This window comes from Miscanthus floridulus, chromosome 3, assembly GCF_019320115.1.
Source record: "Miscanthus floridulus cultivar M001 chromosome 3, ASM1932011v1, whole genome shotgun sequence".
Classification (NCBI taxonomy): Eukaryota; Viridiplantae; Streptophyta; class Magnoliopsida; order Poales; family Poaceae; genus Miscanthus; species Miscanthus floridulus.
The window spans coordinates 3,507,939-3,526,320 of NC_089582.1; the positions used below are offsets into that span (position 1 = coordinate 3,507,939).

The 18,382-nt window shown below is 40.8% G+C and overlaps 1 protein-coding gene across 1 annotated transcript; it reads left to right on the top strand.

Annotated features, from left to right (window-relative positions):
* Nucleotides 1-6,879: 6,879 nt before the first annotated feature.
* On the top strand, nt 6,880-16,609 carry LOC136542985 (uncharacterized). The gene is made up of 4 exons (XM_066535581.1): nt 6,880-6,960; nt 7,073-7,513; nt 8,684-8,761; nt 16,368-16,609. Exons 1-3 carry the CDS (start codon nt 6,880-6,882, stop codon nt 8,723-8,725), a joined length of 564 nt encoding a protein of 187 aa, XP_066391678.1. The 3' UTR covers nt 8,726-8,761; nt 16,368-16,609.
* Nucleotides 16,610-18,382: the final 1,773 nt, after the last annotated feature.

Consider the following 18,382-nt stretch of genomic DNA (forward strand, 5'->3'; position numbering starts at 1 on the left):
AAATCTCTTGAGGCAAGAATGCAGGAGGAGATCAAGAGGCAACTGCAGCTAGCAATGAGTCAAATGCAATCGCAATCAACGCTGGGAGTCACCATTAGCCCCGTTGGTCAGATGAAAAGCAGTTATGCTTCTATGGAGCTGCCAGTTATTCAAGACGACGCTGGGTTGCGCTTCCCTGTTGATGACATTACCGAGCCTCTAACAACATATGAGCTGCACATTCTAGATGATAATAATGCATCAATCATGGTGGCTGTCGGGGTTGTATCTCCAATAGACCGAACGAAGACACCAAGAATCCATGGGTCAGTTATTCAACCTGGATATGCTAGCATCTCGGTCGATAGAGTGCTCAAAGGTTACAGCAATGTTCCTCTTGACATTGAAGGCGGTGATGGGGAGAAGACACTAGGAGAAGCAGAGAAGACATTTATTCAATGGCGCAAACGCTTCATCATCATTCCTAGGGCGCCACCGCTTCCCCTACCTCACCCTAGGTACGAATGAAAGTGAATGAAATATTATTTTCCATTAATTTTCTATTGGCTTCAAAAATAATTGACACACAACTTGTTTTTGTAGTAGAGTCTTCCCCCAGCCTAGCCTAATCATTCATTCCCCATCTCATCACAGTGTTGCGGGGGGTGAGACGACTTCATCCCCACGGCGATCGCCAACTCCTACACCGGCCCCATCGCCTCCACAACGATCTCCAACTCCTACACCGGCCCCACCGCCTCCACAACGATCTCCAACGCCTCCACGCCGATCTCCACCAACACCGGCCACATCGCCTCCACGTCGGTCTCCAACACCGCCCCCACCCCCTCCACAGCGACGCACTACAAAGACGTCTAAGGTCCCGGCGGCAAAGAAGACCCCGAGAAAAAGAGTTATTTCTCAAGAAATACTTCCTGAAAAGACTGATGAGCAAATAGCAGCTGAAGAAGACAAAAAAGTGAAAGATTTTTTTATAGATACCAAAAACAAGAGTCAAGCGAAGCTTAAGGAGAAGCCGTACTTTTACCTACCACGAGAGGTGCTGAGGCAGAAGGTCGATGCTCACAAGAAAAAGATGATTGAACTTCGTAAGCCTTCGCCACTATCAGACTATGACCGCTCCCTCATGAAGTCACATGATGCAGGTAAGAAAAGGAAAAGAGCATCAGGGAAGGATGTCCCATAGCTCGGACAACAGAAGCAACCAATGCAAAATCTTGTTGTTGCTAATGAATATGGTTCCAACATAGAAGTCTATCGACCAGACAACTCTGGAGAAGTGTCGGTTCAAGCCCTTAATGCTTTTTTTAAAGATACTAGTTTAACCTTGGATCAATTGACGGGCAAAGCTCCAATCCAAAACCTGAAAGTTGATACCTGGAAGACTTATAAATATGGCAAAAGTCTGTACAATCCTGTGGCTCTGAATGAATTGGGTACGCAAATGTACTTGCTCAACAAGTGGTACATGCAGGCGTGTGGCAGGGGTGAGCAGTGGATCTTTGTCAGATTTAGAGACCATCATTACTTCTGTGGCGATGACATCTTAAATATTAGTTTCGAAGAATTGCATCAACTATTCTACTTGGACGCTCTGGACAAATCAATCATTAGCTCCTTTTGTTTGTAAGTGATTCTTACTTTTATTTAATAAACTCACTTCCATGCGTACGTGTATATAATTATCCTCACATGTAACTTATATTTATATACAGATTCCAGATGTCAGAGCTCCAAAGAATACAAGACACCAGTGTTGGCTTCATTGATCCTTATATCGTATTCAAAACCTGTATTATTGTCAAGGAGCGGTGGGTATCTGAAGCACAGGAGAATATCATGATGTTCTTCGTGAAGCAGCACGACAAGACAACAATACTTTTCCTGTACAACTTTGAGTAAGTGTTAATAATAATGTAGTCTACATATTTTATGTAATATCAATACAACTTATATGCATGTACGTGTGTGTATAAACCAATGCAGGTTTCACTGGATACTCATTGTCATTGAGTTAAACTCAAGTCAGTTAGTAATCTTTGACTCGTTGAGAAAAGAGCGGGCACTATACCAAGATATGATAGACATTATCCAGGGGTAATTTCGATCTCTCGTGCACAACTATTATTGAATAGACTTTGCCATAATTTATTAACGATCGTATATTATTGGTCGCACAGGGTTTAGAAAGAGTTTATTCGGCAACATCGCAAGGATTGCAAGGCACCACTTAATGTAGTTGAAATACCAGTAAGTTGTACTATATACACTTCCCCACGTGTTTAATTACTATATCGTACTTCAATTTACGTGTGAGATGATGAGAATAATCTTCTTCTCGTACAGTGGTGTTTGCGGCAGGAACCAGGTAATAACTTGTGTGGATACTACGTTTGTGAATTTATCACTGCGCACATAAGAAGAACTCCTAAAGATGTCCTCAGAGTACGTATATATCAATTTTTTATTTATTTTTAAATGAATATATATATATATATATATATATATGTGTGTGTATTAATACTTTTCCTTTTATTTCAAATGCAAGACTGAATGGTTGAAACGAAGGGTCATGCAAAAAAACCATCTGAAAGCAGTTCAAGAGTCAATAGCAGGATATCTTCTAGAAAAAGTGCTAAATCCCAACGGCGAGTTCTACTTTGATCCTAATGAATAAATGATGTAAATTAAATGTTTATTGATATCGTTATTTTCGAGAACAAGATTATGAAAGTGTTGTATATATACATATATATATATCTATAATATATATAGGTTTATACTTTATTCGAATATAATAATGCTCGAGATGAGAATTAGATGTAATTATATGCGTGCGTGTATTTATATTAGCAGCGTAGAATACGTACATAAAAATATATTATATATTAAACAAATACGTGTAACTAAACTGAAAACAAATTAAAAAGAAAAAAAAAGAAAAGGAACCTTTAGTCCTAGTTGGGGTTACCAACCGGGACTAAAGGGTGCGGTCACGTTTACTTGGCTGGAGGGCCTTTAGTCCCGGTTGGTAACACCAACCGGGACTAAAGGTACCAACCGGGACTAAAGGTCCCTCTTTAGTCCCGGCTCGATGACCCGGGACTAAAGGTGGCACCTTTAGTCCCGGGATCGTTGTCCCGGCGCGGTAACCGGGACTAAAGGCCGTTACCGTCCGGGACAACAAGTCCATTTTGTAGTAGTGTTAATTTCCACGCAACAAGAGCACAAACAATGTTCACATGTATAGTGGTCAACAGTTCGAAAAAGTTTGAGAAGTAAAGAAGGGTATGATTTTAGATATCTTTGGACGGGCTGGACGGCTGGTGTCTAACAACTTCATCCACAAGCAGGTGGCCTTTCTTAAAAATGGTATGTATAGCGTAAGCTTGCTTCGATCTGTTTATCGAACAAGCCACTAGGCATCACCTTTTCACCGGAAGAAGAAACTAAAGTTACCGCATTTTGTTATTGTTAGTTGAAAAAGGAGATTTTGCAGCCCTTTTCACCTTGCGACATATTTCTGCCGACGTGTGAACTGCGTGGAGCCGCTTGAGAGAATGGGAATGGGAGCGGGTGGCGCCATCACACACTGCTAGTGCGAGTGTTAGCAACGTCTCTGTTAGGGTAGGTGGGCAGTTGCTTCCTTCCTTGAATTCGCGCCATCACCCGCTTGCAGCCTGATCGGCGGGCCGTAAACGATCGTGGATTATTTACTGCTGAATATGAGAGAAAAATATTATTTTAGCTTATAATCCACGATCGTATACGAACAAACGAACATGATGTTGATTTCCCATTTGTCCCATCTTCCTCCTTTCTCCGTTCTGCCCCGACCGGCCCCCCATGCATGCATCTATCCTAGAATATATCGCTAGTAGTATATTAAAAGAAATACTTCTAGGGCATAGGATCCCTTCTGTTGTCACCGTATATATGTGAACTATCGGCCCAAGTCGATCACAGTCGGTCACCTTTGTTTAACGTTTAGGCTGTTTAAATGGTGTTTAAACGGAGTTGAACGGCCTAAATGGTTTTATATAGTAACACTAAAATATACATATTTATGTACGTATAAAAGTCAACTATGCTAGAAAGTCTACATATTTACACATGTAAAAAGTAAGTATTCTACCAAATAATCTTTTTGGAAGAAATCTAAATCCCATAACACTTCATATACTTACGATGCTAATTACTTCAGTGTTGATTGTGGTAGTTGTAATCATCCTATTGACTAAGTTGTCAATATACTAAATGGTCATGTAGCTCATTTAAACACGTTTAACTTGATTCTGTTTAGATGGGTTTTAATGGTTTAAACGGTCCAACCGTTTAATTCATCGTTTAGGGCCTAAACGACATGGATGGCCTCCGTTTGCTGTTTAAACGTGACTAAACAGCCATTTAGGCGAACGGTGGCTCAAGATCAACCAACACTCCATCCATCCTTCCTGACGAAGAGAGACACAAAGGCCGTTTAGATACACTAATACAAAAAACGTTTGTAGCAACGGGATAATTTTTTTGTAGGGGCGGCTGGTGATAGAGCCGCCCCTACAGTGGGCATGCTCAGGACCCACGAGACCAACCGCCCCTACAAATGGCACAGTAGGGGCAGTTGATGATACGAGCCGCCCCTACAAATGAGTTGATTTGTAGGGGCGGCTCACTCACCAGCCACCCCCGGTGTTGCAATTTGTAGGGGCGGCTTAAACACTAGCTGCCCCTACCAATCACTCTTGTTCATCATTGATCACCATGAACAGTTGTGATTTTTCTTTTTAATCTCTGGGTAAAATTTATAACTAGTTTTTCTCCCTCGTACTAACTCCAAATGTGATGATTTTTTTTTCAAAATTTTTCTAAAATCATGCCCTATCAAGTTACTGTGTTGATTTGGTCATTCTTTTTGTTTGACAAAGTTTGAGCAATTCAAATTTTTAAATTAAAAAAAAATGACAAGTTCTAGCAAGATTTTGAAACACCAAATTATTTCAGCTGAAAAAGTGATGAATATCAAAGATGTATAACTCATCGAGATCTACAACTTTTATTTTAGTTATTTCTTCATCTAACAAAGTGATAATAAACATTGTTCATAAAAACATGTCTCTCATATAGTTTATGAAACTATGAGTGATATGTGAATTTATGAACAATGTTTACTAACACTTTGTCAAATGAAGAAGTGACCAAAATAAAAGTTGTAGATAGTGATGAGTTCAACAACTTTTATGTTCATGACTTTTATAGTTGAAATCATTTAAGGTTTCAAAATCTTGTTTGAAGTTACCATTTATTGAAATTCAAAATTTGAACTGTTCAAATTTTGTCAAATGAAAAGATGAGCAAAATAAAAGTTGTAAATAGTGATGTGTTCAACAACTTTTATATTTATCACCTTTACAGCTGAAATCATTTAGTTGTTGAAAATCAAGTTTGAAGTTGTCATTTTCTGAAATTCAAAATTTGAATTATCCAAAATTAGTGACAAAGATAGATGACCAGACTAAAATCATAGATCATGATTTTAGAAAATTTTAGAAAAAAACCCATCACATTTGTAGTTAGTATAAGGGAGAAAAACTAGTTACAAGTTTTAGCCATAGATTAAAAAGAGAAATCACACTTGTTCATCATTGATCACCATGAACAGTTGTGATTTTTTTTTAATCTCTGGGTAAAATTTGTAACTAGTCTTTCTTCCTCGTACTAACTCTAAATGTGATGATTTTTTTTCTAAAATTTTCTAAAATCATGCCATATCAAGTTACTATGTTGATTTGGTCATTATTTTTCGTTTGACAGTTTGAGCAATTCAAAATTTCAAATTTAAAAAATAACAAGTTCTAATAAGATTTTGAAACACCAAATGATTTTAGCTGAAAAGTGATGAATACCAAAGATGTATAACTCATCGGGATCTGTAACTTTTATTTTGGTTATTTCTTCATCTGATAAAGTGATAGTAAATATTGTTCACAATCAACATGTCTCTCATTTAGTTCATGAAACTATGAGTGATATGTGAATTTATGAACAATGTTTACTAACACTTTATCAAATGAAGAAGTGACCAAAATAAAAATTATAGATAGTGATGAGTTCAACAACTTTTATGTTCACGACTTTTGTAGTTGAAATCATTTAATATTTCAAAATCTTGTTTGAAGTTGTCATTTATTGAAATTCATAATTTGAACTATTCTAATTCTATCAAATGAAAAGATGATCAAAATAAAAGTTGTAGATAGTGATGTTTTCAATAACTTTTATGTTCATGACTTTCTTATTTGAAATCATTTAAGGTTTCAAAATCCTGTTTGAAGTTGTCATTTATTGAATTTCAAATTTTAAACTGTTCAAATTTTATCAAATGAAAAGATGATCAAAATAAAAGTTGTAGATAGTGATGTGTTCAACAACTTTTATGTTCATGACTTTCTTATTTGAAATCATTTAAGTTTTCAAAATCTTATTTGAAGTTGCCATTTATTGAAATTCAAAATTTGAACTTTTCAAATTTTGTCAAATGAAAAGATGACCAAAATATAAGTTCTACATCTTGATGAGTTCTACAACTTTTATGTTTACAATATTTTTATTTTAGATCATTTTTTGTCTTAAAATTCAATTCGAAGTTCACAAATTCAAGTTTTATTTTTTTTATTTTACAAAATAAAATATATCATTATATCTATATATAAGCAAGTAATTTTTTATGTGTGTGGGAAAATATAGCAAATTATTTTTATTACATTTATACATTTATATATATATACACATTTACACATTTAAAAAAAATATGCAGAAGTAATATTTAAAAATATGCGAAAATATTTGTAGGGGCGGCTGAATTAGAAACCGCCCCTGCAAATGCATTTGTATGGGCGGCTGACTCTGAGTATATATCCTACAAATGACACAAGAGCCCCTGATCTGAATCAAACGGCTAAAGTTTGTCCCAGCCGAAACAAAACTAGCTCCCCCAAACCCTAACCCAAAACAAACCCATCGCGCTCTCTCTCTCTCTCCCAGCTCTCGCTCGCCCTCTCTTTCCCAGATCTAGTGCGCACCCCGCGACGCCGTCGGCCAGCGGTGGCTCGCCGTCTTCGCCTTCCAAGCCGCGGTCTCGGCCGCCGCTTCGGCGCTCCACCCCACGGTGTCCCCGCGCGGCCGCCGCCACCCGCTCCTCGGCATCCCCACCGGTCTCCTCCTCGCGCTCGAGCCGTTCCTCGCTTTCGCCGCCACAGGGCTCCTCGCGCTCACGCTCCTCCTCACCGAGTCCCCGCACCCGCGGCCTCCCCCGCTGCCGCGGAGCGCACTCGCGGCCGCCCTCTTCGCCGCGGCCGGCACGCTCTACGTGGGCGCCGCCGCGGCGATGCTACCCGAGGACGCCGGGTGGGAGGCCGTCGCTTGGCTCGGGTTCCGAGGCGCCGTGCTTGGATCCATCTTCGCCGGGCACTATTTTGGCCGTCGGAGGTGGTTGCTCCAGTTCCCCGTCGTGCAGGTGAGTAGATTGGGGAAAATTGTGGTTTCTCATACAGAGAACAGTTTTGAGTGTTCTGAAATTCTAGATGATCTGTAAATGTCCACACAACACTATTGCAATAAGAGAGGTTGGAATTCATGCCTAAACGGCGTGCCTTTGGATTACCCACTTAGGTTGGTACTAGTGACTTCTGTTGTCGAATCAACATAAGCATTGGCTATTTTTCTTTTGCTCTTGTGTGCTTCCTAGTTGCTGTTGTGCTCGACAGCTTCCCCTACAATTTATTTTCGATACACGTGTGAATGGAACTGATAAGATGAGGGTATGAACTGAAAACTGATCGGATGGGGGTATGAACTGAAATTGAAAACGGATCAGATGGGTGTGGGCGTGCCTACTCTGTCTTATAATTCTGGTGAAGAAGCTATCACGAAGGCAGCCGGGTGATAAACAGTGTGCTGTTTATATAAGATTAGAAATTTTGAGCCAGGATTTATTAAACTTGTTCTGGCAGTCTAGCATAGGCTTGCACTTCTTCCAGGAGTTGCTATGATCAAATTTGCATCCATACAGTTGATATTCCTTCTCTTTAGGTTGCCTGGATGCGTTTCCCCACTTAGATCTGCTCTAATGCAGTGAATTGATAACTGATACGTGATGGCTATTCGTGGCTTGACGAACTTGCAGAATTAGTAATTCTTTGATAAGTCTGTTTGGTAAATTTTAACCCAAAAGTGTCATCTAATTGGAAATTAAGAAATGACTTTCCGTGTGTTAAGGTATGCTGCAAGTTATAATGCTTTTTAGAGAATTGATTTCCTCTATGACTTCTAGTGTTATTTTTTTCTGAAAAGTGGAAACCTTCTATTTTCTGTTGCAGGATACTACATCAAAGTGTATGCATTCACGGCATTCTTTCCGTGTGCCATTTATAGACAATAATAGTACTTACTCCGCTAGCACTACTGTATGTGCAACTGCAACTCCATTGAAATAGAAAAGATTGTTGTTTGCCTGCTACTGCTGCTGATTTACTCTATCATGTAAAATTGCATTCCGCATGTTAACTTAGTTTAACTTGGAACTGTATACCATGCATTTATGTTACGGAGTATTTATATCAGCTTGATGTTTTTTCTTGCACCAAATCTTTTATTTTAGTGCTCAATTTAAACACCAATGTTGCAGGAGATCATCTCGTCGAGGGGATTGGATTTTCTACTGATCTGAGGGCATGTGCCAATTGAATCATGTTAAGGTTATAAGGTTAGTTTCAGTAAGACTGTCACATACTTAATGGCCTAGTCTCTTTTGTTTTCATATGATTTAGTAGAGCTCTTGTTAATGCAGCATTTGTACTAGATTTGGTAGTGACCCTGGATGTAGGAAAAATGAGTTCCAGCATGTAGTTATTGTTTCATTAATGAAAAATAATTAATGACTACTTTTCTAGGTGTGAGCTGCTATCAAAGTTAAGGCATGAGTCCTCATTTGCTTCACCTATTCTGAGCGGGCTGCAATGTATATATATACAAATGAATATTGCTTGTACAGGGCTGCAGGTGATCTTACTTATTCATTATATATTACTGCCATGTCAGCTGTTGCTTTTTTTTAGATAAATGATAGTTTATATCCGGCTTCATCTACCTCAGGGTAGAATCATGCCAATTATTACAAAGTTCGGTACAGCGACCAGCACACAACCCACAGGGATCACAAGCTTACAAGTAGACACTAGAACAACAAAGCGGGAAGTAAAGTTCTGACTAATGAAGACCAATAAACCTAGTCGATAACCATCCATTGGAATTAAAGAAGTGCAATGGTGATGTCTCCAGATGCTGCCCAATAAGAATCAGCTGATCCCGTAGATCATTACGCCGCTGCAGCCTTGCCCATTGCCGTAGCCAATGGGTTCCCCTGAATAGCACCTGCAAAAAAAGTTTTCGGTCTGCATTTGTCAAAAACTACTTTGTTTCTTGTTAACCAGATTGTCCAACATAAAGCTGACGCTGCAGTTAATAACAATGAATTATGTATGTTACCACCCGCCTTAGACCAATTAACAAATAAATCATGTATACTGAGGGGGTGATAACCCAAACATCAAGTGTACAGCACGCCACAAGAACTTAGCATAATAACATTGAAAAAAAGGTGTTGAATAGTTTCTGGATGGTGACAGAAGCAACATTTCGTATCACCATTCCAGCTTCGTCGTGCAAGATTGTCCTTGGTTAAGATCACACCTCTTTTTAAATACCACAAGAATATTTTTATTCTTGAAGGAATTTTGATCTGCCATAAATCTTGTGACACTCTGATCCTATTGTTAATTAGTACAGCATACATAGATTTAACAGAAAATGTACCAGATGAATGTAATGCCCAAACAAACAAATCCCTTTCTCCCTGTAAGTTCACATCTTGTAACGAGGCATAGAATTGTTGCCTCGTTAGTGTGCATAGGTAAACCAAAGTACCGAAAGGGAAACTTACCCACCCCACACCCAAACAACTACGAATAGAAAACCTCATGCTCTTTTGCTTTACCAAAACAAAATATTTTGCTTTTATGAAAATTAATTTTGAGCCTCGAAAGTTGCTCAAACGTGCTTAGTATCAATTTCATGTTTACCGCATTCTCAACATCATGACTCATAAAGATCACTGTGTCATCCGCATATTGTAGAATAGACAAACCATCTTGGACAAGATGAGGAATGACCCCTTCTATCTGGCTTGCTTCCTTGGCCCTAGCAATTAGTATAGCCAACATGTCTGCAACTATATTAAATAGTATTGGAGACATTGGGTCACCTTGCCTTACGCCTTTTTTTGTCTGGAAATAGGAACCAAGTTGGTCATTCACTTTAATGTTTATATTTCCTCCCTGTGTAAACTGCTATACCCAAGAACACCACTTATGAGAGAATCCTTTCATCGCTAAGGTATGTTGTAAAAAGTTCCATTTTACTTTATCATAAGCCTTTTCAAAATCTATTTTAAAGATTATTCCATCTTGCTTTTTCGAGTGGAGTTCATGAATCATTTCATGGAGAATTACTGCGCCCTCCATGATGTTTCTTCCTAGGAGGAAAGCAGTTTGTGTTGGTCTAATGATCTTCTGGGCAACAGTAGACAGTCTATTAGTCGCAACTTTGGTAAAGATCTTAAAAGAAACATTCAACAAACAGATCGGTCTATATTGTTGAATGACTTTCGCATCTTTCTTCTTTGGTAACAAAATTATAGTACCAAAGTTGAGACTATTCAAAGGCAGAGTTCCCTCATGAAATTCCATAAAGAGAGCCATCAGATCGTCTTTTATTAAATCCTAGAAGACCTGATAGAACTCAGGTGGAAAGCCATCCGGTCCTGGTGCCTTATTGTGTTGCATCTGGAACACCGCTGCTCTGACCTCAAACTCAGAAAACACATCAGTTAGAAACTCATTTTCCAGATCAGAGACTTGAGGTATGTCTTGGACCTGGTGCTCCTCCAACACTATAGAAGAGCTCTCCCGGGGACCAAACAGGTTTTTATAATAGTTGGTAATATGCTGTTTTAGTTGAGCATCACCTTCTATTATATTGTTGCCATCCTCCAATTGGAAAATACGAGTTTTTTGATGCCTACCATTAGCCAACAGATGATAATATTTAGTATTAGCATCACCCTCCAGTAGATGTTTTACCTTTGCCCTTTAATACCATTTAATTTCCTCTTCACGCAGCAGTTCAACCAATCTCTCATTTAACACATGTTTAAGATTTAGTTTCGTCTGATTAAGCAAAGATATTTCTGCCTTCTTGTCTAGCTCATCGAGTTTGTCTAACAGTTCCTTTTTTTCCTTCTTATAAGCCCCACTCACATTTTTTGCCCAGCCTCTGAGGTACAAGCGAAGTCTCCTGATCTTCGCCTACCACCTCTCTAATGGGCTGCCCTCCACAATCACACTAAGCCAAACATCTCGCACCATGTCACAAAAACCATCCCTAAGCAACCAACTCAATTCAAATTTGAATTGGGGTTGGTAAGTCGAAGATGGACTATTTGTGCTAAATAACAGTGAAGTGTGGTCAGAAATATCTCTGCTCAAAGCAACCACAGTTGAAAGCGGATACTTAGACTCAAAATCCGTACAAACTAGAATCCTATCTAGTTTCTTAAAGGTCTAATTTTGTACGCGATTAGCCCAAGTAAACTTTCTTCCTGTCAGCTCTAATTCTCTAAGATTTAGCGTGTCAATGACTGCATTAAACAGAAAAGACCATCTATCACTATAGTTTTCATTGTTTTTCTCATCCGAACTACGAATAATGTTAAAATCACCACCTATAACAATAGGTAGGGTGTCTTTTGAACATACTCTAACCAGCTCGGATAAGAATTGCGTTTTTAGATCTAATTGAGCAGGGCCGTAAACCGAGATTAAATTAAATTTAAAATCAACCTCCTTGTGTCTCAACTTGAACCGAATAAAAAAATCCCCTTCTTCTATCTGACCAATGTAAAAAATTAAAGGGTTTATACCTAGCATCATACCACCGGACCGACCCCTTGGAGCCATGCAATGCCAAAGAAAATCTCTGCCAGCGCAGATATTATTCAAAGTTGATTGCGGAAAATTGGCTCTCTCGGTCTCCGATAAGGCAATGAAATCTAGGTTCTTTTCTTTTGTCAAGTCAGACAGAAATCTATACTTTTTATGGTCAGCAAAACCATTGCAGTTCCAGAAAATTCCTTTCATTTGATTGACTTTTAGCTTTTTTTCATTAATTTTGGACCTATATTTTTTGTAATGTGATAAAGGGGTCTGTAGACACAAAGGATCACAACCCCCATCACCTAGGTCTTCAGTAATCTCTGCACAAATGAGGTTTAAAGCATCTAAATCCATATTTTCCTCTAAAGAGCAAACAGATGAGACATCATCCACTAGGTTCTTGCTAGATTCTTCTAAATTAAAAAACTCAGATAGTCTATGTGACTCCACATCTTTTAAAGATTTTAAAGAACAGGAAACCTCATGCTCATTAACCCCGAGTGAAATTCCTACTGCACTAGTAGAAGCTAGCAAAATAGAATCATCAAGAGCATCAAAAGAAATTGGCTGTGATTCTTTACCTTTGATCGAAGATGATTCCAAATTTTTGCGTGCTTTTAACTTCGCTGCCTTCTCCAACGAGTCTTGCTCCGGAGTAGACGCGTTTCTTTTGCTAGCTCTCACTGGTGACACTACCCCGCCACTCATTGCCTTAGTTTTTTTGAGGAGGCCAGAGTCACTTTTAGACTGCAACAGACTAGCCTTCCATTGTGCAGTACCATCAGGAGTCATTCGAGTCTGAGATAGTAACACAACTGGCTTATTTGCATTTTTCTTTTCCACTGAGACATGTCCTGAAAAGTTCTGCTGGAGTACTGCACCTGTACCAACCCCCATGCTCTGCTGAGTATCAACGGCCCGTGGTAGGACCGACTGGTTGGTCGTGATATTGCCCAGGTGATGGTTAGTAGGTGTACCAGCGGCCGCCTTGTTCTTATGCTGCCCACTTGGCGCAACTGAGGCATTGGGCAGCCTATCAGACATTTGACCAGCCGATGGATCTCCTATTTTGTTAGCATCATGATCCATGTTTTTTGGTTCCTTCTCCTCCGGGGCTTTGTCCTCGTCCATGGTAGAGTCCATGTCAATGACTTGGGGCTCACCATCAGACATATCCTTCTCAACTCTGAATTGTAGCTCATATACAAAATCCACAATGACTACATCCACAAGGTTTGGGATGAGGTCAGGATTTAGCACTGCTACTTTCATTCTTGCTCTGCCATATTTCTTTGTGAATTTCATATCAACAGCCCGAGATACCCCTAAAATTGAGCCAATTGCCCAGATAATAGGAAATTCCCGTAACTCCTTTGGGAGCCCTCCGAACTGCACCCAAACCTTGTCAATCTCATATTTAAAAACATCATTTTCAGCTCCTTTCTCGAACCAAATCTTTCCTTTCACTATCTTTGTGTCCATTGGGCCCCAATTCACCATGTGGTTTAGCACTTCAGAAGATGGGAAATTAGTGAAAAAAGCATCGTTGCCTTTCTCTTCAATCACCCAACTATTCCTAGGCAGTAGTTTGTCAAGTTCCACTACTAACTGGTCAACAGTAAAAGAACCCTCCAAAACACGTACCACAGCGGATTTGTCATCAGAAGCAATTTTCGGATTCTCAACAACAGGTATGAAATAAAAGCCCAGGCCTTCTACAACATATCCACAAGGTATAGCAGTAGAGTTCAAATTCTTTAGATTTGGACATATTTTTTTAACATGATCACCAAAGCATAATTCACAACTAAGAACAGCCGTACCAACTGAAATCGTATGCCCTTTAGTGTGGCATCGATAGCAGTGAGGTTTACCCTTGCTTTTTTGAGTTCCTCCTTTCTGGGATAACTCTGGCACATCACTCATAATAACTGTAGAATTGGATCCTGGTGGGGCAGTGTATGTCGCAAGGGTTTCAGCTGATGCCGGTGCTGACTTGTTCGAAGTAGTCGAGGTCGCCTGCTGCGAGATGACCCCATTGCTGGTGTCGGTTGGGGAGCAGCCCCCTGCGCACCTACCAGCGCCTCCCCCCTAGATCGAGTTTGGGAGAGGGGGTGGCCCTGCTGGTTGCTGCGGCATGTGGCTGCATCCTAGCTCCTGCGACGAAGATGGTTGGTAGCGGGGACGACTAGGGTTTGGCCAGCCCCCACGACCTCTGCATCCGCTGAACCCTCCTCCATTGCCGCCCTGTGGACTCCCGCCCCAGCCCCCGCCAAAGCCCTGGTTGAAGTAGCCAAAGCCACCATATCCCTGACCCCGACCTCAACCACACGGGGGAAACTGGTCACGGCCATGGCCTCTTCCGTGTCCTGGGTCGAAACCCGGGTGCAACCCGGGGTTGTACCCCACCCCCCTTCCTCCTCCACGAGCGCCATGATCACCGCCATGACCTGAACCCTGCGCCGCCATCTGTTTGCCTGCTCACACGACGTCTGCGAACGAAGGTCGCGATGGCGTCGTATATGCTGCTGGCGACGGCTTAGTTACGATAGGACTTCTCCTCGTCCCTGTCCTCCTGAATAACACACACAGTCCCTTCGTGGGCCGAAAAAACTTTCCTGACCCGATTTGCACCCATTCAGCACATCCAGAGAAAGCACGCACCGTTCCCCCCTCCGCACCGATCCGAGCGCACGTGACCGCGGCCTCGGTCCATAGCGTCGAACGAGGAAGCGGATGGAATAACGTATCACAATCCTGGATTTTCGTTTTTTCAAAAAAAATTGAATCTTCCTGTGACCTCGCTGGAACAGTCCTCGTTGGCGATCTAGGGTGCCGCGGAGACTTTCCCGAGCCGCCACGAGTTCCCAGGTCACGATGGCTGGCCTTGGCAAGGAAGTCGCCTAGCGTTCTTGGCGGAGACACGCGCGGAGCGGGCAGCGGCCCTTGCCATGGCTCGCCAACGAGCTTCCTCTTGATCAAAGATTCAACAATAGCCCTGGGCAGAAGAAGATCGCGAGGTAACAAAGCCTTACTTGTGTCTAGAACCTGTTTCGCCGTAGCTAACTGATCGATCGTGAAGCCGGCGTCCAAGGCTTCCTTAACGAACTCCGGCGTGGAAGGGTTGTGAACCTTCAGTTCGTCTTCTTCCGATTCATCAGAATCACCTCCCGATGCCCAGAACTTGGACTTCAGCGGGGAGGCCTTCTGGACGCCATGTACCGGTGTCGGTCTCCGGGACACCTCCGCGGCCATGGCCACGAAGCTGGACAAAGCTTCACGCCCCTCCTTGCGACGTCGACCTTCATCTCCTTCCCCAATGCCATCTGGATGCGGTCTAGGTCGTATAACCTGCTTGACCGCCGGCGCCAAAGTAAGTCTCCTTCCCCTCGTCATCCAAGGCTGTACCTGTACTACGCGTGGTCTGTACTCTCGACGCCGGCGAGGGGCCGTGGCGGCGAGAGCACGCGGTGGCGGCTAGGAAGTGTTTCAAGTTTTCTATCACAAGCTTTTCTTCACTTGGGGGTTAGTTCTGTCAGCTGTTGCTATGTGTGATAAAACAGTTATTTGTCATTACAATTTGCATTCCCTTGTTTATGAAAGAAGCCAGAAACTAAAAAAGAAAAAGTCTTTAATTCTTTTTTCTTGGATGCAAAAGACATCTGCCTTTAATTCTGTAGGCATTTTTGTACGGTTGCAGGTGCAGGTAGGACCATTACGAGGGCTGATAAGAACAAGAAACATTTTGTTATCAGCATTAGTAATAGGTAATGTACTCTTGTTTCTTAGAGCTAATAACATTGTAAATGGCTTACATGGTTGGTTTTAGAAGTGAAACCTGATGTTATGTTGTAATCTGATTATGCAATCGAGCAATGATACAAAATGCCGCAAAGCAGTGCTATTTTGGGAATTTAAAGCCAAGGATCTCAGATTCATTTTATTGGTGATGTGTGCAATCTTCTGTGGTTATGTAACCGAAAATTATTGTGTGTACTATGGTTAGTCGTTGATGTATATTTAGCATATCAAACCATGCAGGACATAGAACAATTTAATTATTGTTGGATTAGTTCCCAGCAACAGTTTAAGTTTTTGGCTCAAACAATTTTCCAGTACTCAATTAAGTATGATCATTGTTAACCAGAAAGTGTGCCCCTTTGATGTGACCATCCATTCTTAGCCCCACAAATATTCTTGCCTCTGTATGATGAAAGTTATGCCCTTTATTAATTGATGAAAGTTATGCCCCCACAAATATACGATTGTTTCATTATACTCAGAGTTTAGAAATTGATACGGTGATTTATGTTATTGCAGGGCTCTCCAGCTCAGTTCATATTTATGTTTGCAATGTCCAGTTCAGTTGCTACAGGCTTGGTTGTTGTTGTAATGCCCAGTTAAGTTGCTAGTTCACTGATATAATAGGTTTCAGCTTGTATCGAGCAAAAGCACAAGTGTTGCTGCATTGCTTGAGTATTTCTTTTTGTTTTAGGTAGAAATCCTCAGTACCAACACCTTGTGCTCTTGTGCTTGTGGTCAGATTTGAATTATATATGTTCTGGTCAGATTTAAATTATATATATATATATATATATATGTATGTATATATATATATATATATATATGTATGTATATATATATATATATATATATATATATATATATATATATATATATATATATATATATATATATATGTTCTGGTCGAATTTGAATTGTAAATTTGAATTTTTTTTGACGAAAAAATGTACTGTAGAGGCGGTTCTAGACTGAACCGTCCCTACAAACCGGTACTATAGGAGCGGCTGGTACTACGACCGCCCCTACAAATCGATTTGTAGGGGCGGTCTGGGAACCGTCTCTACAAATGCATGATTTGTAGAGACGGTATGGTAGGGGCGACGGGCCGAGCTGTCTCTACAAACCATCGTTAGCCGCCCCTACAAATGTTTATTGAGTAGTGACGTACTGTGGTGCACGGATTTTCTAAACAGGCATCAAGGTCAGTGAAATTTGGCTATTGTTCTGTTACGAAAACAGCTAATGTGGTCATTTGTACAATGGTATATGTGCATGGACGATCAAGAGGAGAAGCATGTTATTGCCACAATATTGATGCAAAGAAAAATAAGGAGGAAAACGGAAAGAAACCAAAAACTTTGCGAATCAACAATCAAATGGCGCTTAGTTGTATTGTGTTTGGTTGTCGGATGAAGGCTACATCTTATACCCTGGCTGTGGGGGTGTAGACTGAGTAGAACTGTATTTTAGAAAAGAGTGTTGAAACTGCATGAGCAGTTGTAAAAAATATTGAGATGTTGTTTGGTTGCCAGCATAAGCAGATGTAATCTGTCTAATCTGTGAGACTGACGCATGGACCGTGCATCTGTCGGACCTGGCTCGGCAATGAAGCTCAAATTGGGCGTATGAGCAGATCCAACATACGGGAATGCAAATATGCACAAGCATATACAAGCAAGAAGAGGCTATAGTGGAACCATCCATCCAAACACGTTTCTTACAAAGTTTAGACGCATCCGCTCATGTAGCCATCCAAACATGCCCCTAGTTTCATGTGGTGAATCCTACCCACTTTGGTTAAGTTTCGAACTACTTAACATGGTTTTTTAGCTAATGATTATTGTTTCAATAGTAAGTGATGTGTTGCGAATTGAGCGTAGCTCAGCTGGTTGGGTTCCTTGTGGTGGAACCTGTCCACCTAGGTTTAAGTCCCCGACTTGACACGAGTGCTCGTATTTTCCTGGATTTATTCCAAGATTTAACGGCGCAATTCTTTCAGTGGTAGGCGACGTGCCCGTCGACAGCGAGGCGTCTATGGTGACTTCGTCAATCTCGAGATTTGTCGGTCCAACTCAGTTCTCCGGAGGTACTCATAGGGATAGAGTGTGCGTGCATGCATTCATAGGGGTGAGTGCGCGTTCATGTATGTGAGCATCTGCGTCTGTAACTGGGTCTTGCAAAAAAAAAGTGATGTGTTTTTCGACAGAGAGCGTCTATAATGACCTAAATAATCTAAAAATTTGTTGGTCCCCTTTATAAGGGACGTTTATAGTTCTGGGTATGTGTGGTGACTATACTTGCATATATATGAGTTGTAATGCGTCTATAATGGGTTCTCCTATAGTTGCGTTGTGTAATCCGTTCTTTTGACACTCCTCTTCTATCTTCTTAATGAAATATGCGTGAAGTCGTGTTCTCGAAAATAATGTGTTTTGCAAAAGAACAACAAAAATAAAGAAATAAAAGGAGTTGTGGTTAAAGATATATTCATAGTAACAAAAAAAAGGGTAAACGGATCCAAACATAAATAT